The 16,911-nt window shown below is 41.1% G+C and overlaps 1 protein-coding gene across 1 annotated transcript in view; it reads left to right on the top strand.

Annotated features, from left to right (window-relative positions):
- Window positions 1-16,911, top strand: part of LOC142161545 (anthrax toxin receptor 1-like) — a 134,422-nt gene that overhangs the window by 21,553 nt on the left and 95,958 nt on the right. The window contains exon 2 of the mRNA XM_075217255.1: window positions 10,065-10,136. Coding sequence (XP_075073356.1) covers window positions 10,065-10,136 — 72 coding nt within the window. The remainder of the gene's footprint in view (window positions 1-10,064; window positions 10,137-16,911) is intronic.

Below are 16,911 nucleotides of genomic sequence, written 5' to 3'. Positions count from 1 at the left end.
GGTGCTGTGTCCTGTGCTCTGTGCTTCTAAGGGCATAGTAATTTCCCCATTATTCCCAAGTTTTTAAAAAATAAAAAAAAAGTAAAAAAAAATTAAAAATTAAAAATTAAAAAAAAAAATATATATAATTATAACCAAATTTGCAAAACCAATCCAGCAGTATAAGTCCATTGGTACTGCAATATTACAAAGTTCACACATTCTGCAGTATCAGTCCAGTGGTGCTGTGTCCTGTGCTCTGTCCTGCTGAGTTCCGTAGTGCTGCTGGGTCCTGTGCCGTGTCCTGTTCAGTCCAGTGGTGCTGTGTCCTGTGCTCTGTGCTTCTAAGGGCATAGTTATTTCCCCATTATTCCCAAGTTTTTAAAAAATAAAAAAAGAGTAAAAAAAAATTAAAAATTAACAATTAAAAAAAAAATATATAATTATAACCAAATTTGCAAAACCAATCCAGCAGTATAAGTCCATTGGTACTGCAATATTACCAAGTTCACACATTCTGCAGTATCTTGTGCTACATATAATGGAGACCAAAAATTTGGAGGATAAAGTAGGGAAAGATCAAGACCCACTTCCTCCTAATGCTGAAGCTGCTGCCACTAGTCATGACATAGACAATGAAATGCCATCAACGTCGTCTTCCAAGCCCGATGCCCAATCTCGTAGTACCGGGCATGTAAAATCCAAAAAGCCCAAGTTAAGAAAAAGTAGCAAAAAGAGAAACTTAAAATCATCTGCAGAGAAACGTAAAGTTGCCAATATGCCATTTACGACACGGAGTGGCAAGGAACGGCTTAGGCCCTGGCCCGTGTTCATGACTAGTGGTTCAGCTTCACCCACGGATCTTATCCCTCCTCCTCCTCCCCCCCCTCCAAAAAATTGAAGAGAGTTATGCTGTCAGCAACAAAACAGCAAACAACTCTGCCTTCTAAAGAGAAATTATCACAAATCCTCAAGGCGAGTCCAAGGGTGTTGGTGGTTGTCAAGCCTGACCTTCCCATCACTGTACGGGAAGAGGTGGCTCGGGAGGAGCCTATTGATGATGTCGCTGGCGCTGTGGAGGAACTTGATGATGAGGATGGTGATGTGGTTATTGTAAATGAGGCACCAGGGGGGGAAACAGCTGATGTCCATGGGATGAAAAAGCCCATCGTCATGCCTGGTCAGAAGACCAAAAAATGCACCTCTTCGGTCTGGAGTTATTTTTATCCAAATCCAGACAACCAATGTATGGCCATATGTAGCTTATGTAAAGCTCAAATAAGCAGGGGTAAGGATCTTGCCCACCTAGGAACATCCTCCCTTATACGTCACCTGAATAACCTTCATAGTTGATGCAGTCCAGATACATTTATTGGTGCGAATCATAAAAGTTCAGGGTTTTTAATATATATTGTGGTGACCCACTCCTCTACGCAGTCCAGGTACATTTATTGGTGCGAATCATACAAGTTGATGGTTTTCTTATTATATATATTGTGGTGACCCACTCCTCTACGCAGTCCAGATACATTTATTGGTGCGAATCATACAAGTTCAGGGTTTTTAATATATATTGTGGTGACCCACTCCTCTACGCAGTCCAGGTACATTTATTGGTGCGAATCATACAAGTTGATGGTTTTCTTATTATATATATTGTGGTGACCCACTCCTCTACGCAGTCCAGATACATTTATTGGTGCGAATCATAAAAGTTCAGGGTTTTTAATATATATTGTGGTGACCCACTCCTCTACGCAGTCCAGGTACATTTATTGGTGTGAATCATACAAGTTCAGGGTTTTTAATATATATTGTGGTGACCCACTCCTCTACGCAGTCCAGGTACATTTATTGGTGCGAATCATACAAGTTCAGGGTTTTTAATATATATTGTGGTGACCCACTCCTCTACGCAGTCCAGGTACATTTATTGGTGCGAATCATACAAGTTGATGGTTTTCTTATTATATATATTGTGGTGACCCACTCCTCTACGCAGTCCAGATACATTTATTGGTGCGAATCATAAAAGTTGATGGTTTTCTTATTATATATATTGTGGTGACCCACTCCTCTACGCAGTCCAGATACATTTATTGGTGAGAATCATACAAGTTGATGGTTTTCTTATTATATATATTGTGGTGACCCACTCCTCTACGCAGTCCAGAAAGATACCTCATTGCAACGTTTTGGACTAATAACTATATTGTGAGGTGTTCAGAATACACTGTAAATTAGTGGAAATGCTTGTTATTGAATGTTATTGAGGTTACTAATAGCGTAGGAGTGAAAATAAGCCCAAAAACTTGATTTTTAAACTTTTTATGTTTTTTCCAAAAAAAATCCGAATCCAAAACCTTAAATCCGAACCGAGACCTTTCGTCAAGTGTTTTGCGAGACAAATCCGAACCCCAAAAATAATGAAAATCCGGATCCAAAACACAAAACACGAGACCTCAAAAGTCGCCGGTGCACATCCCTAGTTAGAACTTGACACAACTATTGCAGAAATTTAGAACAGTCAATGAAAATAAGTTGCGCAGTTAGGGCTTGAGTCATTAAGGACAGCGAGGCAAAAAAAGAGTACATTTGATCCTGGACAAACCATATTAAAATGCAAGGGGGTGGGAGTATACTGTAATTACAACAGTTTATAAGTATTTCTATAAATGTTATTGATACTTGTTTTATGCGAATGTGCATTTTAGAGTTTTATTAAAAACATTATTTTAAAGCAGGCCTGTCCAACCTGCGGCCCTCCAGATGTTGTGAAACTACAAGTCCCAGCATGCCCTTACAGCTATCAACAGGTTGTCTACTGGCAAAGCATGCTGGGGCTTGCAGTTTCACAACATCTGGAGGGCCGCACGTTGGACAGGCCTGTTTTAAAGGATAACACACTATTAGCAGTTATTGTTCTCTTATTCTCTACTCGTCTTTGAGAGGAATCTGCTAGTGAAAGATAAAGAGACCAAAAGAGGTTAATGAACAAACCCCTAAGCATTGATATCGTTATGAATGGTACATCTATGTTGGTGTAAGTGCAATTACGAAGGGGGCCGGATTGCACCTGTGTGAACCACGATCTTAGGTGGAGCCATAAACATCATAACACTGACACTATTGTTAGATCTTTGTTGGTGGGGCATTAGGTAATTACATACTAATCTAGATTTACTACACCATACTGTGATTTTCTCCTATAAGGATATGGTCACGGTTTCATGCCAGTTAAATTAAGACCTGAGAAAGGACCATGTGATTTGAATTGTGTCCCTTTGGACTTGATATTGCAAGTTGAATGGAGTTGAATGGAGTTTTCCAACATCTCTGACATTCTAACCACTTGCGCCGGTGTTTACACTATTTGTAATATTATTTTCTGCTATACCTGTTTGCAAGTCACTCTTAGCTTGTCTTCTTTTTGTATCTATATGGCAACATAATCTCATACTAGGCATATGTTTATGTCATACTTGCCAACTCTCCCGGAATGTCCGGGAGACTCCCGCATTTTGGGTGGGTCTCCCGGGCTCCCGGGAGAGTGTGGAAATCACCCGCATCTGCCTGAATTACTGCCAAAATCCAAAATGCCGCGATTCTCCGGGGCATTTGGCCCCGCCCCCGCTGTCAAATGACGCAATTTGCGTCATTACGTCGCGGGGGCGGGGCCAAAATGGCATGATTTTGGAGCCCCGCCCCCCGCACGCCCACCTGCCTCAGAGAGTCTCCCGGACAAGTATGGTTTATGTTTGCCTGGTTAATCATTGCTATAGTGCTGTATTCTTTGTACTCTATCTTAAATAAAATATTTTATCGTTTTTATTACACTTAGAAAGCACTTCCTCTCAGAATAAATGCATAGCTTGATAAAAGATGAAAGAATATTATTTTTCTGTGTGACACTGTCCTTTTCAAATATGACACCTTCCAGAGGGTAAACTTAGATGGCTATTCAGTTTTGTGATGGGGCATAAGCATCACCATCTTTATTCATCCTCTGACAATGACCCAGGTGATTGATGAGCACTTTCTTGATTAAACTATACAGTAGCATAGAAACAAAAAAAAAAAGGGGGGGGGGCATGGTTCGCTTAAGCAAAATAAAGTGGTGTAGTGCTTTAAAAATAATCAATAATGTGAAAATGAAGAAACACAGAAAGCGTGTAGCGGGAACAAATAAAATAGCCAATTAGAAATACAAATAAAGAAAAAATGTTCTCCGCTTAGCGAAGTAACTAAAAAAAATCCACATGTAAGCTCTTTTCAGGTGTGAACAGAGCAAATTTGAGCAGGTAGGAATTTTAACTTTGCCTGCTCACCCAACTGCCTGCAGCAATGTGAACACAGCTTTAATGTACCCCATAGAGGTAACAATGCTGTTTCTTCTCAAGACTTCACAAGCACTTTGTGCTGGATCATATTTGGACACATATTCTCAGTGTAGTCTCAGTGGTTGATTATAGTTCATCCAAAATGAATGGTAGTGATTGCTGCTGTGATATCATAGCAGTGGGTCACAACTAGGGTAACCAGATCATCCATGTAAACCTGCACACATGTAAACCTGCATGATTCTTATAGATTGTAAGCTTGCAAGCAGGGCCCTTTTATCACTTTGTCTGTCTATAAGGCTTGACAAATCACATCATTTTGGCCCCACCCCCTAAATGATTGTCACAATTTTGGCTAATTACAGCTGGGGGCGGAGCTATTGTGGGGCGAAAAGCGGGAGGTTGCCCTGCTCTCTCGGAAGCCCGGGAGGTCTCCCAGAAATGCGGAAGTCTCCCTGTCAGTCTTTGATTAAATCTTGGTCTCCATGAAAATGGCCACCTCCATAGGCATCAATGCATGGACATAGGACATATTTCTGAACTGTGTCATCATGCCACAGATGGCGAAGCCAACCACGTCTGGTACTGGCCCAGCATCAGGGAGAATGCCAGACTCTTCAGGGAGTGAGGGAGATCACCCCTATTACAGGGAGTCTCCCTGACATTCAGGGAGAGTTGGCAAGTATGATATTAAGTGGGGGTAGGTATCAAGTATAACCTTATTGATGACTAGGCATCTTCTATAACTAGATGGGTCTAAAAAGGAGATATTGAGATAAATATTCCTGGAGGAGGAAAACCCATATATTCAAAGCCACAAACTGATATTCTTTAAGTGCTTTCCTTATCACAGTGACCTTTGACATTCATGCTGTTGCTGAACTTTTACTCCCATTAATCTCTCCTCTCCTGAAATGCTATAGAGCAGAATTGTCAATGGAGTAACACTTTGTTTCAAAATTCAATATACACATCAGAGACAGACATGCCAATGTAACCAAATTCATGAGGGAGACATGTGTCTGGTTTGGGCTCTCCTATATACTTTTTGACTGCATTAAGCTATCCTCAAATAATTAGTTCATATCAAGCATTGTAATAAGCACAAAATGTAAGATAGAAACCACTAAGCAGAAACATTTCTCCCTCATAAATTGTCTAGACGCGCTGGCCATGGACATTATGCTGCTATATATGCAGATATACTAGCCTGGACATAATGTTGTCTTGTATGCAGACATATTGTCAATGGACATGGCAACATGACACATTTCATTAGGGAGACATTTGTCTGATTCAGCATTTACCCTGCCACATGCAATGTAACACTCCATGAGGTTGAGAAATGAGTGTGATGCCCCGAGGGGTGGTGTGAAGTCTGTGATGTCTCTCAAGGGGCAGTTTCAATTGGATGCAATGTGCCTCCAGACATCACCACAATTTCCATCTGCGCACATTGCCGGCTCTTATGGTAAGGAATCTCCAATCATACCTCCATGGGGTGCGAGGTAAAATGATCAGAGATTCCATTCTCAACAACGGCGCAAGATGTCTCTGTGGACAGTTCTGGAGCCACATTGCGCTGGATTGAATTTCTCCTAAAAATTGTGACTCCAGTGCTCCAAAGGATTTTTGAGCCCAAATGAGAATCCGACCCGGATGAGCCAATGAGACAGTCTGAGTCCAAGTTGAGTCTGCTCTTATTATTGTTCGAGTTTGAGCTTTTGGGCATGTTTGAGTTCCTAGAGAGACGTCTGTTAGCGCGAGATGGAAGCCGGTGAAATTACAGAGATTGAAATAAAGATCCCAATAAGGATAACATGGAGTGTGAGAACAGAGCAGAATGCTACTAACCTGATCTGAATGTGAATTATATGTTGGGTGCTTGTTAAGATACTTTGAAATTGCATTAACCTGTACCTTAACTGTAGTTGTGAATGAGTTGAGAGAGGAGGAGAATCAGAAACCAAGAGCTAATTGAAAAGCTGCAGTGTAGAGGACACAACGGATTGTGAGAGTAATAGTACCACCATGCAAGATTATCAGCTCTCCATCCACGTATTAAAAGCTACATAGTACTGATGGGACAGGGTTACTGTTGCCTGTAATGTGATAAGACCACGTTGCTAAGTGATTGAAGTGAAGAAGTACTCTGTACTACTAAATGGCGCTATGCGGCAATATGGTTTGTGCTGTTCATGGAGTGAAAGACAAGAGACTGTAAATGGGAGACTGTATATAGATAAATCTTTAGCATTTCTTTATCTTGTCAGGATTAATGGATTACACCTGTTTCACTATTTCTGTTTCTGCACAATTTCTGTTAGGATCTTATTCAACTGAATAGACAGACATTTTAGGAGGTCTTAGGACTTCACATGCATTGACATCATCAATGCTCCCTGTTTTTGTTTAATTGAAACATCAGATTCGGGAGCTTCATTGCTCTTTCTAAACGGCAATGAAAAATGTTAAACATATAACAATCCATTGTATGGGTTTGCACATTATAGTTTTGACTCTTTATCGCTCACCATAAAAGGCACGTTGCTTCTGAACAAAGACCTTCTCAGAAAAAATATTTGTACAATTACAGTATTTTCATCAGTAAAACTATTAAAACCATTTCACACTGTGAAATCAATACCCCAATAGTCCTGATTTTCATGGGACAGTTCAGGATGCTAAAAAAAAGTGCAGTTTACTGGATAATGGAGTGGTCTGGGCAGATCAAGAGCATGGTGTCATTTTTGTCCTGATCCCACATTTTGCAATGTTTGAAGGCATGAAAATCCAGTTAGTTAACAAACATTTTTAGAGCTGGAACTTTTCCTTTCAATTTTACCAATTGTGTGTGGTTACACAGGTCTTGGTTTCTTTCCAATTCACTCATGTTATTTGATACAATTATTTTCCATTTAGTTATATTCGTGAACTTCAGTAACATTCATGCAAGGAATGTCTGATATGGTCTATGTGTAACAGTACATTTGGTAGCTTCATGTAGAAACCTAAATAGTCAGATCTATGTCAGTGTTATGTTATGCATATGTTTTTGTTAGGTTTACTGGAACAGTCATGTAAGTAGACAAATTAAACACAGTAGACATGCTGAATGGCTTCCTTGGAATGCATGCTAAATGCCTACTTGGTAAAAATACTATTTTATATGTGTGGGAGTGTCATGACTATTTTGACAATTCTTTTTTGTCAATCTTTCTAAGTAGTACATAACAGTACAAGCAGAGACTGACCACAACATCGCTAGGCCCCATAGAAAAATTTGGAGGGGTTTCCGGTGATCCCAGTCCGCCCTCCAAAGACGGCGCTCTGATCTTCTGTAAAGCCCTCTTTGGGGGCCTTGGGAGTGTGGAACAGCATTGCTAGGCCCTCCTAACCTCCTGGCTCGGTAGCGGTTGCTCCATCACTGAATACAGGATAACTACATTCCACATCTCATGCAGAAAAATATATGTTTTTTTATTTATTATTTGTTACAAAACCTGCAAGATTTGTATATCATTATACAAGGGTGCTCCAGCTCTGTCATTGATGGTCTTGTTAGGAACTCCCTAGCCAGCACAATAAAACTCTGAGTCTACTCCGAAAGCCTGGTGTTCGCTGGAGCCTCTAGTGGTGGGGACAGACTTGGCCACAGGCTGACAGAGGGTCGAGAATTGTATACCGGCTAAGGAGAACCCAGGAGTGGAGTGATTGGCGGACAGCAGCGTGGGGTTCAGACAGAGTAGATGCCGGCAGCAAACGGCAAAATGTACAGAGTAAACCAAGGTCACAGGTCACAAGCACAGGTTCGGAATCCAAGGACAAGCGAAAGGTCGGGGGCACTGGCGGAGGAGCAGAATCCGGTTTTCAGGCAAATGGTCAGGGTCAGAAGCGTAGGTACAAGGTCCAGGAACAAGTGAGGGTCATACAAGGGAAGTCAGTCACAGGTTTTAACACCAAGCAGAGAGAGAACAAGCAGGCAGCAGAACTGTGAACAGGACGCTATAACCGGCAGGGAGGCTAAGCCCTAATATACTAAGCCTAATATACTGGAGCCAGGCAATCAGGGACTTCCCCTGCAACACACATTAATGACCTAATTAGCCCGCAGGCTATAGTGCACGCGCCCGGCTGTACTGAGTGTCCGGGGCGCAATAGTGGTAATTCTGGCGTCCGGCCGTTGCCCTGGCAACAGTCGGAGCCGTGGCACCGGATGTGACGTCCCGGTCGTCATAGCGTCGGCCGGGACGCCGGAAATCGGAGGCAGAGAGTCGCGGCGGTGCCCGTGGCCGCCGCGGCTCATAACAGTACCCCCCCCTTAAGGAGGGGTCAAGGAACCCCGACAACCAGGCTTCGTGGGAAAAAAAGCAAAGAGAGTAAAAAAAAAGACTAAAAACTAAAGGGGTGCATTTGTTGAAAGAGACAAAGTAATTGCCAACTGCCTATTCAACTTTTTTTGTACTGTTTTTAACTGTTAAAACACAGAGGGGTTAACTGCATTAGAGGGGAACAAATATACCCTAGTGTACTGTGGATACAGGTATATTTATTGCTGAACAGGTTTTACGTTAATATTTACAGTACTGACCAAACTTTTTAACCAATAGCTGCTGACAGGTTTGGTTATCTGGGAATGTCAGTTGTAGTTGCACTACACCATACTTGCCAAGTTATGGCAGTGGGCTTCCGGGAGTTGCCGGGGGAGGTGTGGGGGCCCAGTGATGTAATAACGCAAACGCTTCATTTTACAGCGGGGGCTGGGCCAAATGCCGCGATTCTCAAGGAATCGCTGCATTTTAATTCTGCCCACTTCACTAGGAAGTGGGCAAATGTGGGAGGCTATCCTACTCTCCTGGGAGTGTGGGAGACCCACCCGGAATCCGGGAGTCTCCTGGACATTCCGGCAGAGTTGGCAAGAATGCACACAGATATGCAGTAGGAAAGAATATGACAACTATAGACCTTTTAAGACTCCCATCAATAACAGGGAAATTAATGGAATCACTTAAAAATGATTGTTAACTGTTTGGATGGATAGAAAGATCATATTGAACAAATCTACTGAATATTTTGATTTAGTAACTAAAGGGATATATTAGGGTGGATCTGTGGATGTAGCTTATTTAGATTTTTGTATGGCATCTGATACAGTATCTCAAAATAAATTCATGCAGAAGATGAGAAAGATTTGGCTAAACAGGAGAAAGAGAGTGGTAGTCAAGAGTGCACAGCTCAAATGAAGGGCTGATAACCAGTGGAGGGCCTCATGGATCAGTTCTGGGTTACGTTTTATTTAATGAATCCATTAGTGATATTACTTGTGGGAAGGTAAGTATTTTTACAGATTATACAAAGATTTGTAACAGGGTTGATCCCCCAAAAGGGTGAAACAAATGCATAGTATTTTCAAGAAAATAGAGGTATGAAATGTCTAAAGTGTGGAATGTTAAATTGAATACAATGAAATTTAACATGATGTATGTGAGACACAAAAAATCTGAATACAGAATAAATGGTGATATAATGTTAACAACAGAGGAAAGATAACCTTGGATCTGATAATAGGACTGATTACCTAACGCTGCTTATCACAGTAACTAGACCATTGTATTATCTTTCATCCTAGTGAACTCAACCTAGAAATACATTTTTAGTTTTGGGTGGAATTCTTTAAGAGACTTAAGACACATACGTTATATACATATACGTTAACTGAATGTTATTATTATATTGCTTTTGTAGGTCTGGCAGTGTGAAGAACCATTGGCATGAGATTTACTACTTTGTGGAAAGTCTTACTGAAAAATTCACAAGGTGTGTATGAAATTTGTAAACTGAGCATGCGTGTGCAATGTGACTATAAGGAATCTTTCAACGATTTTATTTACATGACTTTTTTTGATATTTTTTACTGTGGTTAAGTGGACAGTTCTTCAAAGCAGACACTCCTAACATACAATGGCCCAATATAAAGGTATTATTCAATCTTTACTCAAGTTTATATTTTTCACTTTATGTGTTTATATAAGCTGCTATAAATGTTTTCATATAAGCTGTTAGGCCATGTGCAACCTTGTTCTCAATGTCTTTCTGCTATATGTTGGGAAAAACTACCCTACAATCACAGCAATATCTCAAGTATCTTCAGTTCTTGTTAGTGCATGAAACTTTTACACATACATTGTTTCAATCTAGGGATATGTTTTTGATTTAATCAAACTCTAAATGGAACTGTTGATGTGAAGACATGAGCGTCTAGATTCAGAATTTTCATAGCCTGGAGAATTTGTAACCAGCCTAGGTAATTGGATATACTCAGTAGAACTAGACTTGCACATCAGTCATTTAAAATCTTATATGGTGGCATTATAGGACTATATGATAACAGATTGAGGCTATATAACTATATATATATATATATATATATATATATATATATATATATATATATATATATATATGTGGCAGGATGGACCGCCTATGCCACCCTGCCTGTTGCTGCTGGGACCTGGCTGGGCTTACTTTGCCACCGTTCCCTTTTGTTATCCCAAGTGTGTCCTCCTGCCGCGGCTTACAATGCTGCCACCACTGGACTCCTTACCAGCATCCGGAACCGGGTTTCTTCTGGGTAACTGATGCTGCTAGTGTACCCAGTTACTGGCCTCTTTCTATGGATCTGGGTTGCTGCGGATGGATCCCCCTAGCCTATCACACTGGCCAGAGTTGCTGAGTAGTGGCAGGAGCAGTGGTACCGGGTGCTGGTCCAAACCCCAGAACAGCCGGGAAACGGATCAGAGTTGGGTCTAATCTGTTGGTCACAGAAATTAACATAGAGAAGTTTCCAGTGTATTTGTTCTCCACTGGTTAAAGGTACCGGTGAGCAGATGAGACAAGAAGAGCCACTTTTAGTCCAGAACAGTGCTGTTTTTATACACATTTTGAGACTTGTCTTAGCAGGAGGTAATCCGTCCTTTTGTCCCTTTAACCAATCTGGGTTGATTCATGCAGTCTGCATGTGAATCAACCCAGAAAGGTTTAACACCTTTAACATTGCTGCTAGTGGAGGGGGGAGTATACTTCCCCCCTATCCACGAGCTGCCAAGGAGAGGGGGGCTCAGCCCACTCTCCTCCCCTGGTGACTCTCTGTCTGAGACAAGAGATTTATCTTTTAAATCTCCTGCCCAAACTGATTGCCAGGGACTGGCCGGCGGGGCAGCAGTCCCTGCCCTGTCGCTAGTTGAATTTATTTGAGCTCCAACTAGGGACTTAGCTTCCTGGGACCCCCAGGAGGCACTGCACTTCCTAGACCTATTTGCTTCCAGGAGTCCGGTTGTTAAGTCCCTCCGGCAGCCACTGAAGTTGGCTGCCGGAGGGTGAAGGGGATCCAGAGCTGCCTCTGCAGCCCCAGCACAGGGTAAATACTTTCTTTTTATTTTACACATAAACATTGCACTTTATTACATTTACAATACATATATCTACATTTAATACATATCTTTACGCTCCCGATGCGACCATTCAGCATTGAGCGCCGGTTCCTTATTGGCGCTGCAGCGCCGACACATACATCTACATTTAAAATAAATGTTTTACACTCTAGACTAGGCGCTGCGGTTTAACCCCTTCCCTGTTGCAGCGCACATTTAAAATACATTTTTTATTTATTTTTAAAAACACTTTTCACGCAGCGCCTAGTGCCGGTGATTTAACCCCTCCAGCGCCCGAGTGCAATTGATATGTACATGTATACATATGTATGTGTATTTATGTATATATATATATATATATATATATATATATATATATATATATATATATATATATATCATAGCATAAGGATGATGCTACAGGTGGTTGCATATAAGACTACAGTGTGTCATTTTGAGGCTATATGAGAGCATATGTCATCATCATGTCATATGGTGACACTGTAATGGCTTTATGTGGTTACAGTATATAGTATTTTTTTGCTGTGCCATGCTGTGCACAAATCAATAAGTATATAATTTATACTATAGCATACATGCTTAGTATTCCCTTTTATACCACAAGAAGTATACCCTCATTTGCCATATTACTGACTCAAAGGTTGTATTTAAATTACTGAGCTGTGACCTGGCAATCCTAAATAGGTAATACATTGGGCAGTGGACATCATCCACGGTAGTTCTGTGGATCATAGAGCAGTAAGGAGTGAGAAAGATAAACCCCACCCCCGCACACATACATAGTTCTGCTAGTTGAATTGGTATGAAAAAGTTTATAGTTTCCCATTAAATTAGGGACTCTGTGATTAACAAAGTTATACAAATATTACATGTTTCAAGATAGCTGTATTACAAACAACAGGCCTGGCCAGATAGCTCAGTCTGGTAGTAGAACAGTTTATGTAGTGTATCTTTGTGTATTTTTTGCACTCTAAGGACCTCATTTAGAGTCGGACGCAAAGTCTGTTTTAGGCGCAAGTGTCCAAAATGCAGGCATATTTGGTGCTTTCTACACATGCACGATAGTGTTTTTTTGTTGGATGCGCCTAAAACGGACTTTGTGTCCGACTGAGGTCCTAAGTGAACGTACGCAACTATGGCTGTTTAGACCTGCAACATTTTTGACACTTATGACTCCTTTAGCGGGAAGGGGGAAGGAAGGGGTGTTGTAACATAAACAATGTACAGTAAAGGTGTGTTCGAGAAGTTGCGTATTCAGACTGGGACGTAGTTACATATATGGCTGAAAAAGCAGTTTTATTTGCAGCTGGTCAGGTGAAGGTGTAATTAGTGGATGATGATAACGAACACCCAAACTAATGAACAGCTTGTAATTAGAGGTTTGCAAACACTCATTGAGACTTAAAAAGTTGTTTGGCAATAGTTTAGAATTTGCAAAGTAAGTTGAAGCAACAAAAAAAATATTTTTGTTTGTATTCATATAGGAAAGTTGTTCCTGTTGTATATTCAAGTTTAAATGATGCTTCATAACAGTTGTGTTTGTAACATATAAAATGTTATAAAAAGGTTTTTGTATGTTTGCAAGTTGGACGTAAGTGCCTGAGGGGTGTGTCTGTTGTCAAGAAGACATGATCCACCTTCAACTCTGAATACGGCATACCTATGTACACACCAGGGGCAGACCTAGACTTTATGTTTAGAGGGGGTGATTTTTCATAATCACGCCATCCTTTACTCTGATTGGCTGGCCCACATTTAGCCTCGCCTACCGCTCGTGATTGGCCACGTCCCCTCCCGTTTTGATCCACGCCTGGGACCTATTTTAAAGGTAGGCTTTCTGCTGTTAGGGGGGCAAATGCCCCGACCGCCCCCCCTTCCCCCCTGGATCCACCACTGGTACACACTTGCATGTGACTTTTCTAGTCGCAAGTTACGCTTACACTTGTGTTCCAGTCAGAATAAGGCCCTGTATTTCAAAGTGGTAATGTGCTGTATTTACTGAGAGCAAATAAAAGCCCATGCATGACTGAGCTAAATAACATACCTAAAATAACTGTTTATACTAGAGATGTTCACTGACCCCCGTGTTTTGGTTTTGGTTTTGGTTTTAGATCTGGATTAACTTCGTGTTTTGGTTTTGGATCTGGATTTTTTAGAAAAAATAGCTAAAATATGCTAAAATCACATAATTTCATCATTTTGCTCTTTTTTTGTTCCTACATTATTATTGACCTCAATAACACTAATTTCCGGTCATTTCCAGTCAATTTTGAACACCTCACAGGTCACAATATTATTTTCATACACTTTTGGACAAAGACTGCAGCGAGTTCGCTGGATGCTAAGCGAAAGAGCAACGACACAAACACACAGCAGTTCATAGCACATCTTGGAAACATTGCCACACAGCAGTGGCAGAAAAGAAAAGTGGTGCAAGATGGAATTGTCCTTGGGCCATTTCACCCACGCTTATGTAAGATATTGAAAAGGACATGTACAGTTTAACAAAGCAAGTGCTCCAGCTACAAGGAGTTCAACTTTTATGGCTGAAGTATTTGGTTTGTTAGGGCCCCCACAAAACAAGCTAACAATGTGCTTAAGGTACCTAGGCAAACAGTGCTGTTAATGAACTCTACTGTGGCAAGTCATGGACCGGTGGAAGCAGTTCTTGCCAGTGATAAGAAGAAGGCCATTGTCATGCCTGGGCATAAGACCAAAAAATCCACCTCTTATGTGTGGAATTATTTTTACTCAAATCCTGACAATAGTTGTCTAGCCATTTGTAGCATTGTAAGCCACAGTCAGTAGAGGTAGGGACCTTAACCATCTAGAAACCTCATCCATGTTATGCCATTTGAAGCGAGTTCATGGAAAGCTTTTGTGAAAATCAGACACTCATGCTAAAAAATAACAACAAGCAGTCCAGCATCATCTCCCTTCTCTCAGCTAGATCCCACCACCTGCAATCTACACCCCCAACACCTTCATCATCAATATCCTCACAAGTGATCGGAGTTAGTCCTGCATCCAAGTTGCTAATGCAAGATGACTCCTCCCCTATACTGCTGCAGCTCCTGCTGCTGGGGGTGGATCTTCAACCCAGAAGTAGACCAAGAAGAAGACTACTAGTAGTTTACAACAATTGACTGTTAAACAAACAAGAGGAAGCAAGTATGGCAACTGTCAACTAGTCGCACAGCGGATCACAGGCGCTATGGCGACTATGCTAGTATTAGATCAGCGTCCAATATCCACCATGAATGCAGCAGGAATAAGACGGTTAATTGAGATCCTGTGTCCCCGTTACAAAATTTTATCTCAACACCATTTTACTAGAAATTACTCACCTGACCATGATGTTACAAAAAAGAATTGGGCTACAACTGGGAAAACTAAACATTATATGACTGTGACAGCTCACTAGGTTGGTAAATCACCTTCAGCAGCAGCATCTAACAAACAACGCCAGATCTTTCAGAGGCAGACTACTCTGTGTATCATCTGCTTCACTAAGAGGCATATTATTATTATTATTATTATTATTATTATTATTATTATTATTATTATTATCATCGTAGATTTGTAAGGCGCCACAGTGCTCCACTTCGCCGTACAGTAGGGAAAACAAGGACATACATAAAACAGGACATACGTAAAACAAGAACAGATAAGATAGACAAAATGATTGGAAACATGAAAACAAAGGGTATGGAGGACACTGCTCATTGGAGAACTTACATTCTAAATGGAAGAGGGCACAGCTGAAACAAGAGGAGCGAGTGTGGCTCAGAGTGGAGATTGGGATAGTTGTGAGGGTGCATTACTGTGAATAGTGTTATCTAAAAAGAGATGGGTTTTCAAAGAGCATCTAAAGATTTTAAGGTTGTGGGAAAGTCTGATTGAGCGTGGTAGGAAATTCCATAAGTGGGTAGCAGCACGGGAGAAGTCTTGTAGGCGGGAGTGAGAGGTGGTTATCAGAGACGAGACATGGCGCAGGTCACAGGTAATACTGCTGCCAACCTGTTTGATAAACTAAGAGATGTCATTGCAAAATGGCTTATCTTGCTTGAACTCTCCTGTGGATATGTGATTTCTGATAACGCCACCAATATTGTTAGAGCATTACAGCGAGGTGAATTCCATCACATTCCCTGCTTTGCTCACATAATCAACTTGGGGGTATAGAACTTTTTAAAAAATTACAATGACATACAAGAGATGCTGTCTGTGTTCCGGAATATTTAGGGTCACTTTCGGCATTCTACAACAGCATGTAGGAGAATGCAGCGGCTGGAAGAAGAATAGAATTTAGTGGGAATGTACTTTATTCCAGCGCAGTGGAGAATACTTTCTGTATTGTGCAAGGGTCTGAAACCACTCAAAGTAGTCACCTATGAAGAGAGTGCAGACACTGTTATCTTGAGTCAAGTGATTCCCCTAATTATACTTTTGAAAAGTAGCTAGAGAAATTAAAGGAGGAAATGAAACAAGGCAATTTCGCTAATTATGTTGGACTTGTAGATTAAGTACTTTATTCGCTTCTCCAGCATCCAATAGTTATCAACATCTTGAAATCGGATCATTACATTTTGGCAACTATGCTTGATCCTAGGTTTAAGAGCTATGTCTTCTCTTTTTTCCAACTAACCAAGATCTCAAGAGATGCAATGAGCTCCTGTCAGCAAGCTGACAGCTCAAGTGGTACATGACACAATGACGTCTCCTCCCTCAGTTTCTCTGGAAGTTGCTGCTAGGAAAAAACTTAGCTTTGCCAAGACACCCAGTGGTGATGCAGATGAATCTGTACAACATTTTGACATTTGGTCTGGTGTAAAAGAATTGCCCAAAAATTATGACAGCTCTGCTGTAAAATAAACTACAAATTACATGAGGAAGGCCATTGCCGGCAAGTACCAAAACACAACAATAATAGGAGTATATCCACGCGGTCAAGCCAAAAGCAGCCCTTCACCTTTAAGTACACAAACCCCTATGAGTACAAGCACATAAATACATCCAAACAGAATAAAGGGAAGAAGGCGCTAATGGTAGTAGCTTATAGTTCAATAGTGTCCAAATAAATGTCCTGCTCCTAGGTCTATGCGCCAAGGAGCATATATTCCCGATAAGATGGAAAATAC

The sequence above is a fragment of the Mixophyes fleayi genome, chromosome 6 (genome assembly GCF_038048845.1).
Source record: "Mixophyes fleayi isolate aMixFle1 chromosome 6, aMixFle1.hap1, whole genome shotgun sequence".
Classification (NCBI taxonomy): domain Eukaryota; kingdom Metazoa; phylum Chordata; class Amphibia; order Anura; family Limnodynastidae; genus Mixophyes; species Mixophyes fleayi.
This window is presented reverse-complemented; position numbering and strand designations above follow the sequence as displayed.